The sequence below is a fragment of the Pygocentrus nattereri genome, chromosome 28 (genome assembly GCF_015220715.1).
Source record: "Pygocentrus nattereri isolate fPygNat1 chromosome 28, fPygNat1.pri, whole genome shotgun sequence".
NCBI classification, from domain to species: domain Eukaryota; kingdom Metazoa; phylum Chordata; class Actinopteri; order Characiformes; family Serrasalmidae; genus Pygocentrus; species Pygocentrus nattereri.
In genome coordinates, this window is record NC_051238.1 from 5,189,122 (window position 1) to 5,206,732 (window position 17,611).

Below are 17,611 nucleotides of genomic sequence, written 5' to 3' on the forward strand. Positions count from 1 at the left end.
GAGTAAGCTCATTTGATAATTAGCTGGGGAGCTGAGTAAGGCGTGTTAGAGCAGGAAAAATACTGCTGCTGCAGTTTGTGTGGGTTCAGTAAATAGGTACTCTAATGAAGCAGTAGTGTTTTGACTGGTGTCTCTGCATGGCCTGATTTACCTCACAGCTACCTGTGTGTGTGCGTCCTACTGTAGTAATGATGTGTGAACACGGCCTCCAGTCGAGTAACAGGACACACACACACACACACACACACACACACACACAAACGGTAGTTTGTGACTATAGTAAAACATGAGAACTGTCTGACCTGCTTGGCGGGCGGAGAAGGCGAACACCATGATGTCGTCGAAGGCCCAGCTGTAGTCCGGGTGGGGGGGGTAGAAGGCGAGTGATATGGAGGAGGAGCGTCTCAGATCCAGCAGGAAGGTAGAATGAACCATTGGAACAGCAAAACAACCCAAACGCTTCCACTCGCGGATGGGCTGATAATCGGGAGTACGCTTATAGTAGCCCTAAAAGAGAAAGAGAGAGAGAGGAAACTTCATTTAATAACTAACTAACAACGGAGGAGGATCAAATACATAAACAACCTTGCTTCCAAGAAAAGTTGGGACCCTGTGCAAAATGTAAATAATAACAGAATGGAATGACATGCAAATGATTTAAACCCTGTATTAACCGAAAACAGTAAAGATCACATAATAAAATGTTGATACTGAGAAATTTTAATGTTTTTCCAAAAAATGATTCCAATTTTGAATCTGATGCGACACGTTTCAAAAAGTTGGGACAGGGGCAACAAAAGACTTGACTAAAACAAAACACCTGGTGAAACATCTCACAAGTCAGTAACATGATTGAGCCTAAAAGAGCATCTCAGAGAGGCTGAATCCTTCAGACGTTCACCACTTAAGGGACATGGCCACAAACGAACATTGGCTGGCCGTGCACTTCGGGCCCTCAGGCAGCACTGTGTTAAAACAAGACATGATTTTGTGGTGGAAATCACTGCATGAGCTCAGGAGCACTTCTGAAAACAATTGCCTGTGAACACAGATCATCACTGCATCCACAAACACAAGTTAAAACTGTACCACGCAAAGAAGGATCTGGAAATGCCACTGTCTTCTCTGGGCCTGAGCTTAGATAAGATGTACTGAGGTGAAATGGAAAAGTGTCTTGTGGCCCAACGAATCAAAATTTTAAAGGCTTTTTGTAAATCACAGATGCCTCGTCGTAGGTTAAAACAAGACAGGGACCAGCTGGCTTGTTATCAGTGCACAGTTAAAAAGACAGCATCTGTGATGGTATGGGGGGGCATTAGTGTGCATGGCATGGGTGATGTGCACATTTGGAAGGCACCATTAATGCTGAATGTTATATACAGGTTTTGGAGCAGCATATGCTGCCATCCAGATAACGTCTTTTTCAGGGGAAGGCCTTGATTATTTCAGCAAGACAATGTCAAAACACATTCTGCATGCATTAGAGCAGCTGAACGAACTGTGGAACAGCTGAAATCCTGCATCAAACAAGAATGGGAAAACATTTCTCTTTCAAACTACAGCAGTGTCTCCTCAGTTCCCAATCACTTACAGAGTGTTGTTAAACAAAAGAAGTGATGTACCACAGTGGTAAACATGCACCGTCCCAACTTTTGTGAAATGTGTTGCTGGCATCAAATTCAATATGGGCATATATTTTTCAAAAAACAATAAGATTTCTAATTTTCAATATATGATATGTTGTCTTGCTATTTTCAATTAAATGTAGGGTTTAAATGATTTGCACATCATTGCATTCTATTTTTATTCATGTTTTGAACAGAGTCCCAGCTTTTTAAGAGGGCTTGGAGTCTTCTGTGCAGAGGTATTGGGAGCTAGGGTAGAGAAATACTGGGACCATCTGCCAGGCCCTGAAGGGTTGTTTTGAGAAACACTGCTTCAAACAGTGTCAAAAACAATCCAGCTATTTTAACTTAATTTGCTACAAATATTGTGTTTTAAAGCATCTTTAAGGCATAAATTAATAATTTTTATGTATTAATATTATTAATAATGCATTTGAGCTTATTGTTTTGAAATCAAAGAAAAAACCACTGCAATATTATGAAAATTTGGGTTGTGGCTGTGTCTCTACCTGAGGAGTGATTCCACACCAGAAGTTGGAGTAGAGAGAACGTGATTCTAGCATGGGAGCCACGAGGGTCAGGTTCTCCGCCATCATCAGATCCAACACCCGTGGGTTAGTTAAGAGGTTATCACTGTCTGCAAACTGAGACGGGGGTGTGGGGGGATGTTGGAATTGATTAAAAACAGAGATTTAAAACAAAGATCATCCTGCAAGTCCTACGCTAGGCTAATTTACCACTTAGACACACAGGGATAGAATATTACAATATAAAAGATGAGAGACAATGAGACGTCAGATCCAAACATCATAACTAGTTGTCCAGGCAATAAAAGTTATAGAATCACCACTGCAATGGTATTTCTTGACCAAGTACTTGTAGTACACAGTTCTACTTTAGCAGCTGTAGCCAGTCAGCAGTCTGTCCACGTTGTCCACCCTCACACACACACACACACACACACACACACACACACACACACACACACACACACACACACACACACACTAACAGCAGGTCATGTAGGAGGAGAACACAGTTCACAGAGTGAAGGACACAGCACCTCCACACTTTTACTCCCCGCAGGTTCAGCCCAACACCACATGTACACATGTACCCTCAGACTGAAGACACTGAAAATTGGTTATTTTATATGTTCACCCACAGACACCACACAAGGCTTAAACTATGTCCATGAACATATCATGCCTACCCATATGGAAAAAATATGTTCCAAATATAGTTATCAAACATATTTTTGCAATAAATGAAAAACCCAAACATGTATTTATTAAATATATTTCTTTAATGCATATATTTGTGTTTATTATTATATTGTTTCAATCGTATGTATGTAGCTTTACCAAAAGTCACAGAAATAACTAAATAGTACTGACTTCTGTGTTTTGCATTAACTACACACTTCTGTGGTGAGACAGTGGTAAATAAAATTATCTAAAATATAGTCAAGAAATTTAAAATGTCTCCTGTTGGTGAGTTTTAGGCTTAATTCAAGACTAGTTAACTTATTTCATTGATATTTTTTACCTGTTTTAAGTATTTTTATCAAGTAAAAATATTTCACTATATTGGCAGATCATTGCGCTTGTTGTAAGAAATGTGCTTGAAACCAGCAAAATTATCTGCCAGTATAGTGCGATAATTTTACTTACTAAAATGACATAAAACAAGTAAAAAATAACTGGAAACAAGCTGGATAATCTCATAATAAGTGGATAATAGAAATATCGACTAGATTTAAGATCATTTCACTCGAAAAGAGACATTTTTTGCAGTGCACACAGAGTGTATGTCAAATCATAGCAGCATTTTTACAGTGTATCAGTACTCACAACACTTGCTTTCGTATTGTGAGTCATATTGTAAAATTTCAGTCGTGGGCTAGAGGTCAGGGAACTGGCCTTGAGACTGGAAGGTCGCCAGTTCGATCCCCAGAGCCAAGAGTACATGACTGAGGTGTCCTTGAGCAAGACACCTAACCCCCAACTGCTCCCCGGGCGCCGTGGACAGGGCTGCCCACTCAATCACTTACTCAAAATGATTGAAAATGAAGATACTGAAATACAAATTCATTTGAAAAGGAATCCAAACCGTGAATTAGACAGATTTTGGCTATTTTCATACATTTTCAAATGTATTTGATAAATACATTTACATACATTTCCAAGTGTAATATTTCCCCATACTTTTTTAAATAAATACATAATATAGCAATGTACTCAATTATATATAAAACTAAAATATCCATGTATTTCTTTTCCATATGAGTTTGTAGTTTGCACTCAAGATGCTCACCAGTATGTAGTCAGCCCAGCGCTCGCGTGCTGCCTTCAAAGCTGCCTGTCTGAGCTTCATCAGGTGGTTGAACCTGGACGGAGGCCAGTGCTTCGGCCCCCATTCATCTGTGTATGACCTGCCGTGGGACAGCAGGCTTAGAGAAGACTCAAAGCAACAGTTATAATCTTTCAGGCATGTGTGGAATGTGTGTGTGTGTGTGTGTGTGTGTGTGTGTGTGTGTGTGTGTGTGTGTGTGTGTGTGTGTGTGTGTGTGTGTTTTGTGGCAGTGAGGGTCACCTACTGAACAAGTACATACTTCTTCAAACATACATACTGGCATTTGTGTTTTGCAGGAATATTAGTTTTAAAACATTTTAATTTAAAGCCAGAGTCCACTGACCGGACAAACACAAATAAACACACACACTGCAATGTCCAGAAAAAAACCAGAGTCAATGGAATTAGAACGTTCTAGATTCTTTTAACAATCGAATACAGTACGGCGCACAAACCAGACATTTTTGTTGGTGTTTGTCCAGTTAGTCAACAGTGGCCTTAAAAGATTTACATCACATGAAGGTGAATCTCTGCAAAAAAGATCTTCTGCTTCTGAATGCCACTGTTCTACGCTGTGATCACGCTTCTAGAATATGACCACTGTTCTAGAACAGCACTATGGCCCAAAAATGTCACCATTGCTCTAGAACATAACTTTATTCTGCAATGTGCTCAGTCTTCTCGAATGCGACCATTGATCGAGAATATGACCATAGTTCCACATGACCGCTGCCATCGAGCTGATAAGGAATTCAACATATACAGAATGGGACCACTGTTCTAGAACATGATCACCATACTGCGCATGGTAAAGAATTAATAGCATCTGCAAAGTAACCGATTATCTAGAACTTCCGCTTCAGAATGCGACGGTTCTACGCTGTAATGTCTGTTCTAGAATATGACCACTAGAATATGGCCACCGTTCCAGAACAGTAATATGACCCAAAAATGTCAGTGCTGATCACTCCTCTAGCATGTGACCTCCGATCCAACATATGACCACGGTTCTTCTATCGAGCTGATAAAGAATTCTGCATAGACAGAACGTACCACTGTTCTAGAACATGGCTCCTGCTTCAGGACGCAACTGTTATTTAAGAATGTGACCATTGTTCTCTGCGATGGACTGGCGACCTGTCCAGGGTGTATCCTGCCTTCCACCCGAAGACTGCTGGGATAGGCTCCAGCACTCCCCCGCGACCCTGATGGAGAAGCGGCTTAGAAAATGGATGGATGTGGGGATGGATGGATGGAGGGATGGGTGGACCATTGTTCTATAATGTAACCCCTGTAACTAATGTGATGGGGCAGTCGTGGGCTGAAGGTTAGGGAACCAGCCTTGTAACCGGAAGGCTGACTGAAATGCCCTTAAGCAAGGCATCGAACCCCTAACTGCTCCCCGGGCACCGTGGATAGGGCGGTCCACCTGTCCGGGCAAGTTCGCTCACTGCCCCCTAGTGTGTGTGTTCACTAGCGTGTATGTATGTGGGTGCTTCACTGCACTGATGGGTCAAATGCGGAGGTCTAAATCCTCTGTGGCTAATGGTTCTGAATTCAATTCACTGTTCTAGAACATGGGAACTCCTTTAGACTGCTACCACTGATCCGATCTAGAATGTAGAGACAGTGCCAGGATGCCATTCTATAATAACATCCACAGCTTTCATTCATTCAGTGTGGTTCTGGTTGTATTCTTACAGACTGTCAGGTGGTCGGAGCGTCTGAGGAAGGCATGTGATGTGAAAAAGATGTGCTGCGACCGGTTCTTTAACTGTAATGAACACTAAAGAAAAACATCTTTACCGAGGCTCCTCCATAGGCCTCCACTCCACATAGTGGTATCTGCTCTGAGCTGCTTTCAGCCACTCTCTCAGCATGGCTGTTGTATTGTCCATGTTATGGTCTGTCGCCGCCCTGCAGGCAAAACAGAAAACAACCAAATGAATGCTTTCAATACGTAAAGTTCAGATCAGAATATAGACATACAGCAATCAGGCATAACATTATGAGCACCTCCTCTGTCCATTTGATCAGCTCCACTTAGTAGTTCTACAGTTACAGACTATAGTCCATCTGTTTCTCTGATACTCTGTTACCCTGTTCTTCAGTGGTCAGGACCCCCATGGACCCTCACAGAGCAGGTACTATTTGGGTGGTGGATCATTCTCAGCACTGCAGTAACACTGACATGGTAGTGTGTGTTAATGTGTTGCACTGGTACAAGTGGATCAGACAGAGCAGTGCTGCTGGAGTTTTTAAACACTGTGTCCACTCACTGTCCACTCTGTTAGACACTCCTACCTCGTCGGTCCACCTTGGAGATGTAAAGTCAGAGACGGCAGCTCATCTGCTGCTGCACAGTTTGTGTTGGTCATCCTCTAGTCCTTCATCAGTGGTCGCAGGACGCTGCCCACAGGACGCTGTTGGCTGGATATTTTTGGTTGGTGGACTGTTCTCAGTCCAGCAGAGACACTGAGGTGTTTAAAAACTCCAGCAGCTCTGCTGTGTGTGATCCACTCAGACCAGCACAACACACACTAACACACCATCACCACATCAGTGATATAGCACCTGCTCTGTGAGGGTCCATGGGGGACCTTCAAACATTTTATATTATTAATATTTTGCTTTGTATATATCCCCCCTTGTACACCTTCTAATCAGATTTTTAAGGAATTAATAATAAGAAATAATATTTGTTCATAGGCCTATGTAATAATCACAAAGGCCTTTATAATGATAAAAATATATATATTTATTCACGTCTGAAGCCTGATTGCAAATGTGAATAGAAAAAAAACTGTTCAGGGGATCCTGACTGTTGGACTGATGTACCTCATGGAGCTCACTCATGTTTCACAGGCTACAAAGTCTCCACAAGGGGGCACCATCACCAGTCACAAAGCTTTTGATGCTTCATGAGAGCAGTGCTTCACATCAGCGACACTGGGTCCTTATTCAGTGCCCAAACTTTGCCTGAAGTTCTGATGTAAGCAGCAAATAATTATTTTACACAGAAGAGATGGTGTTTTTGCAATTCCTCGCAATTTTTTGTTATTCTTGCACACATTAACTTTAGTATTCCGTCAAGAGTGCCTCAAGAGATGATATCACTGTTTATACTTGATGTTTATGGAGAACAAACAACAGAAACAACAACTACAAAACAAATAATATATACATAAAAATGGAACACAACGTACTGTACAGTTAGGATTTCTCATTTTTGTACAAAAAAAACAAAAGAAGTCAGTTTATAGTTAATTTCCAGTTTATGGCTATTGGCTTCTCTCACTGGGCAGCATGGTGGGTAGCGCTGTCGCCTCACAGTGAGGAGGGCCTGGGTTCGATTCCCCGGCCGGGTAATCAGGGTCCTCTCTGTGTGCATGCTTTTGCTTTTAGCACCAAGTTCACTCATCATAAGCTGCACTGTGTCAGTTTTGGGGATCTGGAGATCTCTCTGGAGGAAATGTGCAACTGCATGCAACATTCAGTAGAACAATTTGGATTGTGGGTTGTGCTTCGGACCCCTTCCTCGAGAATATGAATCTAATGAATCATGACGCTGTGAGCGTGTTAAAAGAGAATTCAAAGGGAACTCGATCAAAACTTGGTGAAGGACATGCTTCTGAAGACGTGAGTGAATTATCTCCCCCTGTCCGTTATCATATCCAGACCTTCTTTTTGACCCTGTGCATGTGACATTAATGTGTAAAGACATACAGTATGACATGCACATATTTCAGCTTGGTTTTATTTCCCCTGACTCTCCAAAGTAATGGTACATCTTTAAACTTGAACAAAAAAGTATTAAAAAGTTAAATACAGCTTTAACTACTTGCTGACTTACTTTATGTTACATGCTTTATGAGCCATGTGTCAAGCACAAGGCCCAAGTCAAGCCCGTGGCACAATCCTATTCGGCCCACAAATTAAAAAAAAAATTCTATTAATATGAGCCTATTTTACTATGAGCTACACTACAGTTCCCAGCATGCACTGCAAAGTTGTGTGTGTTTTGTAGTTTTGGCACATTTTGAATAAACAATGGTCAGTTGGGGTCACGCCAAAATGTTAAGTAAAAATAAAATAAAAACACAGCTGGGCCCCGGTTTGTTGAGATTTAACGCCCCTGTTTAATGTGTCTCTGTTTAGTTAAGCTAATTGTCATGCAGTTCCCTGAAAGAGCAAATGTGCTTGTGTGTATTTTTGCCTTAATTATCTTCTGAAAACTGCAAGACGCTCCTCACACCCAAACCCAAACGCAGGTCGTGTACATGCCGCTACAGCGAGCTCCACCATTTCAAGCTTAAATTAAAACAGGAGACGCATCACAGTGTGTGTTTTTCCAGCATCCCTTCACAGCTCATTTGGTCTCTCTAGCACTCACAGTGGGACGGTGTCCTCAGCGAGGGAGTGGTCCACTGTGGAAATTTCCACAGTGCAAAAGCATGGAATGTAAAACAAACAAACAAATAAATAAATGGACAAATAAACAACATCCCAGGCCTGGAATCCCTACAAAGATTTCATAATCTTTAGTTTCGTACTAATGTAAAGTCCACTGAATGGATTCAATGCTTTGGAAATAAACTCCAGGCCTGAGTTTTCCCCAATCTGCTGCAGTAACAACCTCTACTCTTCTGGGGAGGCTTTATGCTAGCTGTTGGAACATTGCTGTGAGGACCTGACTGAGCATTAGTGAGGTCAGGTACTGCTGTTGGAAGGTCAGTTCTGGATCACAAGCTCATCTAAAGGTGAAGCTCCATCAATCAAGAGAACAGTCACACTACTCCCATGGGCACTGGGGGGCTTTATATCCCTCTAACTCAAGACTAGCATTGGGCATGGTGACCACAGGCTCATGTACTGAGCATTCGATTCTATTGGGCAGGGCTTTTCTGCCTCATGAATCGATGTCAAAATGATCTTTTAGTCCAAAATCTCATTTCAAGACTATAATAAATTATGCCTCAGGCATCAGACAGCACGCTCATGACATGTTCTGTCTCATAACTTTCTGTGAGGGAACGTTTAGGCTACATTCACACAGCAGGTAAAAGTGTCCTAAATTTGATTTTCTCACCAAATCTGATTTTTTTTGTTTGGCTGTTCACAACAGCTTTTAAATGTGATCTGTATGCAACATCAGTCTAAACAGATCAGCTCCTAAACTGACCCACATGTGCAAACAGAGTGTCACGCTGCTTCACGCGGCTCATCCAGAGGTAAACAATCACAACTGCCAACAAACCCCGGTCGCTCCCAGAGGATCAGCTTCATCTTCACCAGCATCACAGGAGCCATGGTGAAGCTTCACTGACTGACAGCTGGGCTCAGCGTACAAAAGGTGCGGTCACTTCTTTGGTTTGTGTCCTCGGATTCTTTAAGCTTTGCTTTCAGACTTTTAACTCTTCTTTGATCGTTCTCCTACGTCTTTCTTTCTAAATCTCTTTGAACACGGGGTGGATGTGATAAATGCTTTATATTTTGGTACAGAAACATCAGCCTAAATGTTTGAGGTCTCTGCAGACCTCGGCAGAGTTAGGTTGATAAAGAAGTCCCATGAATTCTGATCTGGCTGTTCAGTCGCATACGGATCTACGCATATCGGATACGCATTGGATTTCAGTACCACATATGAAAGGCGTCTGGTTCCTATCATCACCACTGAGTTTAGTCATTAGGAAGAGTTTCTGGACACTTCTGGACATCTATCACAGACCAGTAGAGACCAGTAGAGTGCAACCAAAACTTTATCACAGTGTCCACCAGCTTCTGTGTACCACTACAGCACAATGGAAGTACTGGAAGTAACAAAGAAACACTGGAAGTGCACGGTGAGAACACTAGAACACACTGAATTCATGGCTGGTATGATGATGGAGTTAAAGAGTCTTCTGTCATTATCTCAGGCCTGAGGGCAGCTAGTTTGCATCAGCATTTTCAGCCTGCATCACTTTTATTATATCATCACCAAAGTCTTTAGAGGAAAGTCTGTCCACGCTTGGCACAGCAGGCAGGTATTTTTGTCATACTAGACCAGAGTCATTTCCCACTCAATGGGGAGAGACATATTAACTTGAAAATGAAAGGCATGTTACCATTAAAAAAATCAACAAAAATCAATGCATACATACTTTATACTGTTTGGCTCAAATAACAAATACAAAATCATGTATTTTTGGCTGCTTCTGACTACTGCGCATGTGAGGCTCCGCAATGAGAAGAGGCGTTCCCCCCTAGCGACTTAATCAGTAAGTCAACTGGCCTTTTCTATTGAAGGCTACGACTCTTCCCGTAAACAGAAAGTATGCTAAGTGTTACAAGCTTTCCTATTCATTTTCCAACAAGTGAACCGTTTCCTCCTCCTTTATAATGTCTGTGCTTATTCAAAGACAGATTTTGCCCACTTCTCTCTTCAGGTTTGAGGTCATTTCTAGGAGGCACTTCCTTATTTAAGACAGCAGGACAAATACAGACACATACAGACAAATATAACTAACCACTGCCCCCCCCAACACCCAGCGCTCCCTTACAACCTTCAGCAAAACCAACATAAGTGGTGCATCAACTGCAGACAGGCAGTTCCTCAGCCACAAGCAGCGCAGTGTTACAGCTAAAGGCCTGAGCCAAGTTCAACTGACTCACAATGTCTCTCTCTCCCTTCTCTCTCTCTCTCCTTCTCACCCAAAATGAACTCAAGAATGGAAGGAGCGAAACATCCTGGCTCACTGTGAATGAATGAAGTGACCCTCAAGCAAACTCTCCCTCTCTCTCTCTCTCTCTCTCTCTGCCCTTTTTCTGTCTCCCTCTCTCGATCTCCTTCCCTCCTCTTTATCTTCCCTTTCTCACTCTCACCCCTTCTCTCTTTTCTCTCTTTATCTACCCCCCTTTTCTCTCTCTCTCTCTCTCTCTCTCTCTCTCATACTCCAAATAGGACTCAGACACTATTTATTTATACACACTCACACAGAGAAGTTCAGAACCACAAACACTGCATTACCTGCGATGACTGGTTGCAGTTTGGAGGCTCAAACAAACAAGCAGAGCCTGTCAGACAACAGATAACAGTGTATACACACACCATTACACACACTCCTCAGTCAAATAACATGGTGCTCACCAGCTATTCACACCCCTCAGTACTGCGTGATTCACACTCACAGTCCTGTAAAACTATCACTGTGGTGTAGTTTTATAATGCTATGCCTTCATCTAACCCAACCCTGCTTAACCTCAGGAGCCCAAAGCCTCCTCCTTCACTTTTTCTCATTAAAGCTGCAAAAGAAACCAGATGAATATTCCCACAAAAAGAGTGCATGATCAAAACCGGCCAATAATTGGAAGATTTTTTTAACCAAATGCAATAAGCAATCAGCCACTTTATTATATAGATTTTGGTCTGTGTTGATCAAGGTTGCAGGTGAGTGCACTCACGCTGTATTTCAAAGCATAATCATGCATGACTTACTGAGCTAAACAGCCATTTTTCAAAATAACACCTTATTCTATTAATGATAGATAGATAGACAGATAGACAGACAGACAGACAGACAGACAGACAGACAGACACTTTATTGATCCTGAAGGAAACACCAATGAAAACATGTAAGAATTTCAAATGTCTAGCCTGGCTGGTCCCCTCTTTCTCCAGGCCTCCTAGTGGCTATTCCACCAGCAAAATGGAAACGAAAAGGTTATCAATAACATCGATGGTTCTCTTTGTGTGAAATGTCATGACTCTGTGTTAGGCTGCTAGGGAGCAACGCAGAGTGAAGGGTGGAGCGGTAAGAACCACATGTTGTGTAAACCATCCACACCTGTCTACAGAGATGGCCGAGATAAAACAGACAGCTGCAAATTTCTTCACATAAAAATGTGTATAACTGCCACATATCAAAAACAGCACTTAAATACAATAAAAAACACTTTAACTGTCAAGCATCCCACTGACCCTGCTCCTCTGGGAGATCATGTGACTGGCACACCACTCTCCTCTCTGGACTCCATCTTCCAGGACTCCCTGGAAGATCACCTGACATTCCCAACACCAGTGCCTACCAATCTTCGTTCTTCTGTGCCAGAGAATTGACGATTATCACCTGTGTCTGATCAGTGGTGTCTGATCAGTGGTGTATATAAGCCCAGGCTTTTAGCTTAGTACTTTGTGAGGTATTGCGTCTTTCTATAAGAGCTACCAAGCGGCAGTTCTTGTATTGTTCTACTCATGTTTCAATCCTGTTTTCTGTATTTTCCAACTCTGCCTTTTTGTCTTTCACCTTCTGACACACAGGTTTCCAGTCGCATCTCGGCATGTCTGTCTGATGACTGCTGGGATGGGCTCCAGCACCCCCCCACGACCCTGACGGAGAAGCGGCTTGGAAAATGGATGGATGGGAATTTCAGGCAAACTTGATTTTTGATTTTGCAATGCATTATTTGAGAACTTTCTGTAACCCCCCCCACAGTCTTTAAGATAAACAAACAAATGTTAAGCAACTGTTTTCACCTCAGCTACGATCACTAACCCCTTCAGATTGCACCTCATGCCTTTTAGCTGGAACACAGTGACTTTGTGGACTTTGAACATTAATAAGCTCATATTAAACCTGAAGAACTTAAAGTGATGATTGTTTTAATACATTAAGTCTATATGAGGAGTGTGTCAAATGAGCTTGGGATTGTTGATTATCAGCATTTTTGTGATACAGACATTCAGTGGTGGACAGTAACTAAGTAAATATAATTTAGTAAAATGTCATTTAATTTAGTTTTTCATGTATCTGTACTTTCCTGACGTTTCTCCATTCTGGGCGACTTTTTCCTTTCACTCCACTACATTTCAGAGTCTAATATCCGACTTTTTCCTCCTACATTCTGAGAAATCTGTCGTTCCTTTTGGTTTCTGTGTGTATAAAAACGTAACATGTCAAAACGAAAGAAGCGCAAAGCCAGAGCACCAATCAGGGCTCTTTCTCTAACTGGACCTTGCTGAATTTTAATTAAACACCCCTGCACTGGAGTATTTTAATCTAAAATGAGTTCATAAAGTGAGTCCTGTTACAAAAATGATAACAGGACATTAAAGTCATAATTAAACTTCTAGTTAAGTGATACTTTTTTAATCCCACAAATGGGGAAAATCCACCTCCGCATTTAACCCGTCCGTGAAGTCAAACACCACATACACACTAGTGAACACACTTGCCTGGAGAATTGGGCAGCCCTATCCACGGCGCCCGGGGAGCAATTGGGGGATAGGTGTGTTGCTCAAGGACACCTCAGTCATGGACTGTCAGCACTGGGGATCGAACCAGTGACCTTCCGGTCACCGGGCCAGTTCCCTAACCTCCAGTTCACGACTGCCCCAGTACTTTTACTTTTGATACTTAAGTACATTTGAAGGCAAATACTTTTATACTTTTACTCAAGTGAAGGTCTAAAGGGAGGAACTTCTACATCTATTTCCATATACTATATACAGCTTCTATATGTTTGTGTGTCTGTGTATGTTTACATATTCACAGATGGTGCTTCTCCTCCAGTGTGCAGTAGTTTTTTAGCTAGCAGCGGTTTTTCTATATAATAAATAGACAAAAGACTGTGATGAAAATATCACGATGCATGTTCTGCATCACCTTCTGTTGGAGCACAGACTTTAGACATCTCATAGTTTGTTCAGTGTGAGAATGCATTACATTAGAGGCAAGCTAATTTGCATTTAAATTTTCATGAATATTGAATATTCAGAAATTCTGACTCATGTCTACTATTCAAGTTGCACTTTGGCTAACAGAAAGCATTGGACATGTTCTATTGTGTTTCATGCATTTATAGTGTGAGCTTTGGGTTAAAAACCAAATATGTGGCTGTAAAGAAGTCAGAACCTCTACCCCAGAAAATGTTCAGGTTTGATCATCATCCTGGAGATGTCTAGTCCCCACAAAGTGCTAAACACACACCCACAAACACACACACACACAATCATATAAATGCTCTGACAGTCAGGCCTGGTCTTAACTGCTTATACAGATGACTCGTGAAGTCCAGTTGGAAGTAAGCTGCATTTTGACCATGAAATTATTCCTTAAAGCGTGTGTGTATTTTATGAGCATACGTGTCCAGATGGTTCTGTGCTTGATGAGCGGGTCTGAGTCTTTATCACTGGTTGTAAAACACCTGTAACACAGCTAATAGGCGGATATTCTCCTCTCAACACCCGTTTACCAGCCATGAAATTCACACTGCAGAACAAAAAATGGGTCTCAGCATGTTATTTACTGTGTGGGTGATCATTAGACACCATATATCACAAAAAAAAGGGAAATAACAACCACCTGGGAAGTGATATATGTTTTGGACAGTGACAGGTATTAGGTCAATGGAGCTGTCAGTGCCACCTATCAGTGCCGCAAGCACTAACTGGCCTAGCAGTGTCTGCTAAATGGCTAACTAGGTGAGCTTTGCAGTGGTTTAAATCAGCGTTTTTCTAACCCTTCATCTGGCAACCCACAGCTCGGAAAGGTTACAACTATTTTATCTCATCAACTTTTATAACAGAACCTTCAATAAGTTGGATCTGGTTTACTGGGGAAGGAAATCATTAGATCAGCAGAGCTGAGGGTCGAAGGAAATAACATTAACGTGGCACAAACAGTGAAGAGTGGACAATGTCGCTGATTGCTGCCAGCTACGAGTTACTGACGGGAGATTAACAGTACAATCACTACTTTAAGGGAGTAAAGTTGTCATGTCATGGTTACCTTGTGGAAGGTACGAAGGCCGCTATGTCAGGTTTTTGTTGCTTGTACCCAGAAACCCTCCATGTCAAATCACTGAAATCAGCTTTGTATTTCAGAGCACCAGTTTACAGAATGCAGTTTAAGTAAGTGAGTTCCACTACCAGTACGGCAAGCCTCGTTAGCCCTAGATGGCAGAGCTAGGCCAGTTAGCCCTAGCAGCTGGAAACAAGGAAAGAGCTGGCATAGAGCCACACAGAACCCCACGTACATGTTATGTTAATACTTTAACAGGAACATGACAAGCATTGCTCATAGTGCCGGATGCCAGTGAAATACTGAACTCGATACAACATGCTCCACTACATTCAGGGCAGATCACGGCTCACTGAGTGGGTGTGGCATCTTATCAGAACACCTGTAACCCCCCCCCCCACCCTCTGATTCCCAAATAGTAACTAAAGCCCAGCAGTGAGGAGCTGAACTTTCCCCTCCTCTGCTGTCCCTGCAGACGGGCTGGGTCGCCTACAGAGCAGCGCTAGTAGCTGTTAATGAAGTGATGCTCTTTTATTTGAGGGTCTCATTTCGTAGGTCACCATTTCAACCAGTACCGCTCATGATTCAGTTCCAAGGGGCAAGGAGACACTCGAAAATTAGAGATAGGGGTAAAAATAAGAAATGGGACTGGGCTTTAATCTTTTTTTTTTTCTGCTTTTTTTGTCTTTGGGCTGAAAACCAAAACTGTGTTTCATCATAAATGCTTGAGTAGACAAAATTTTGGTGCATCCTTATTATCTACATTAGCCTCATAGTCTCAGTGCAACACTAAAGAAACAAACTTCAGACAGAAACTGCCACTTTAACAAAAGTTAAAACTGCTTTGGTTTTATATTCATTCATGAGAGAATAATGTGAGCAGATTCACTATAATGAGCGGCAGAAGAGCAGCTTGTGTGTGCATGTGTGTGTGTGTGTGTTGCACTGTAGGAGGCAAAGCCTTCAGGCCACTGCTGTGTTTATTCACTGCAATGATTCTGCAGAGAATGGCATCCATATTCTTATGACAAATCATTCTGGGAGCCAATAAACAGCAAGAACAGGGATCAAACACACACACACACACACACACACACCCTTCTGGGCTCTGAGTGCTGGTTTTCCATTACAGAAATGGGCAAGGCAGTATAAACCCTACATGTGAAGCAAAACTTGGCTCATTTTCTGAAAACCAATCTGTGTAAATTATTACAAATGAGGGAATTCTGCAGGATTTTCTATGACTGGGGTTGCAAAAAAAGTTTGTGATTGTCATCCAACTGCTACTTCAGAGTGTTATTACAGACAGAAAAGTGTGTGCACAACGGAGGTGCACGGGGACCCGAGGATTCGGTTAACCGTTTAAGGTGCCAGAGTTAAGGTGAGTGCTCTGCAGAGAATACACTGTTAAGGACATGACTGAGGCAAAAATACTACTCTGGCTGGTGCTAGCTAGATTCAGAAACAAAGAAAATCTGTTTCTCTGACAAAAACATGTTGGTGCATCATCCACTGTGGAGAAAAGACCTTGTGTAGAAGACAATAGGTCCTTATCGGCCTCTAACATGTCACTTGTTAGCTCTGTTGGCTCCTTAGCTCATCTGAAGAGGCAGCCTCTTTTACTCATCCAACACAGTTGGGGCAGTCATGGGCTGGAGGTTAGGGAACCAGCCCTGTGATCAGAAAGCTGCCAGTTTGTCCCCCCTGAGCTGGCATGACTCAACTGCCCTTGAGCAAGACACCTAATCCCCAACTCCCCAGGTGCCATGGATAGGGCTGTCCACCGCTCTGGGCAAGTGTGCTCACTGACCCCTAGTGTGTGTGTTCACTAGTGTGTATGTGGTGTTTCACTGCACGGATGGCTTAGATTGCAGAGGTGAAATTTCCCTGTTGTGGGACTAATAAGGGTCACTTAACACACTGAAGTCTGTCGGCTGTTTTTGAAAAATAAAACATGTTCGTCTGTGCTGCCATGTTTCATCAGTGATGTCTTCTAAAAAGGCAAGTCTACAGCCGTGCACCCTTAAAAAAGATGGTTCCTCAGGAAAAATGATCCTATACAGAACCATAAACACTTAAATAACCCTTTGCATGATTAGGGGTTCTGTGAATTGTGAAAGTGCTCTTCAGATTGCAGCTTGCTGGAGATGGTTACAGACTTCACATTGCAACAACAGCAGAACACCTTTTCAAGAAGTGTTCTGCTATTGTTCCAATGTCAAGTCTGTAACAGTGGAAGAACCCTCTGGTGCTATATAGAACCTTATACAACACATTCTCCATCCATCCGAAGAACCATTTCACCATGCAAAGAACCATTTAATCATGCAGAGGTTTCTTTTAGTGTTCTTGGTTCTAAATGGAACCAATTTCTTTACTTTATTATTTACTGAGTTTTTTTTTCCATGTCAGTAAACTGGATAACCATTCACGAAGCCTTACAGATACATGAATATCAAAATTATTTGACATGCACATCCCTACTGTGTACATGTTGAAAACAATGCTAAAACACCAAAACGAACTTCTATATTTAGTTCGTTAGCTCATCTGAAGGGGCAGCCGGCCTATGAGACGTTATATCTGTTGAGGCATATATATTTTTCTCTCTGGGAGATCACATGACCGATGAACCGCCACAATCCACCAATCACTGTTCACCCGAGTACTGACCTGTTGCACATGTTAGGTGCATCATATGACTAGCTTAGCATTTAAGCTTTTAGGCTTTAGGGCAAGGGTCAGCCACACCTGGTTCTTTTACTGCCCTGGAGGGGCTCCACAGCTGGATCAGATCAGTAGGTAATAATAAAATAATCCTCCTTTACAGTGAAATGAAGCTCTGCTGAT

General features: G+C 42.2%; 1 protein-coding gene across 1 annotated transcript in view; it reads right to left on the reverse strand.

Moving 5' to 3' along the window:
* The window catches only part of colgalt2 (collagen beta(1-O)galactosyltransferase 2), a 60,283-nt gene that overhangs the window by 18,287 nt on the left and 24,385 nt on the right, over positions 1–17,611 (reverse strand). Inside the window, exons 2-5 of the mRNA XM_017717799.2 lie at positions 5,787–5,897; positions 3,942–4,059; positions 2,135–2,269; positions 303–507 (exon numbers count right to left, since the gene is read on the reverse strand). Of these exons, the coding sequence (XP_017573288.2) occupies positions 303–507; positions 2,135–2,269; positions 3,942–4,059; positions 5,787–5,897 (569 nt within the window). The remainder of the gene's footprint in view (positions 1–302; positions 508–2,134; positions 2,270–3,941; positions 4,060–5,786; positions 5,898–17,611) is intronic.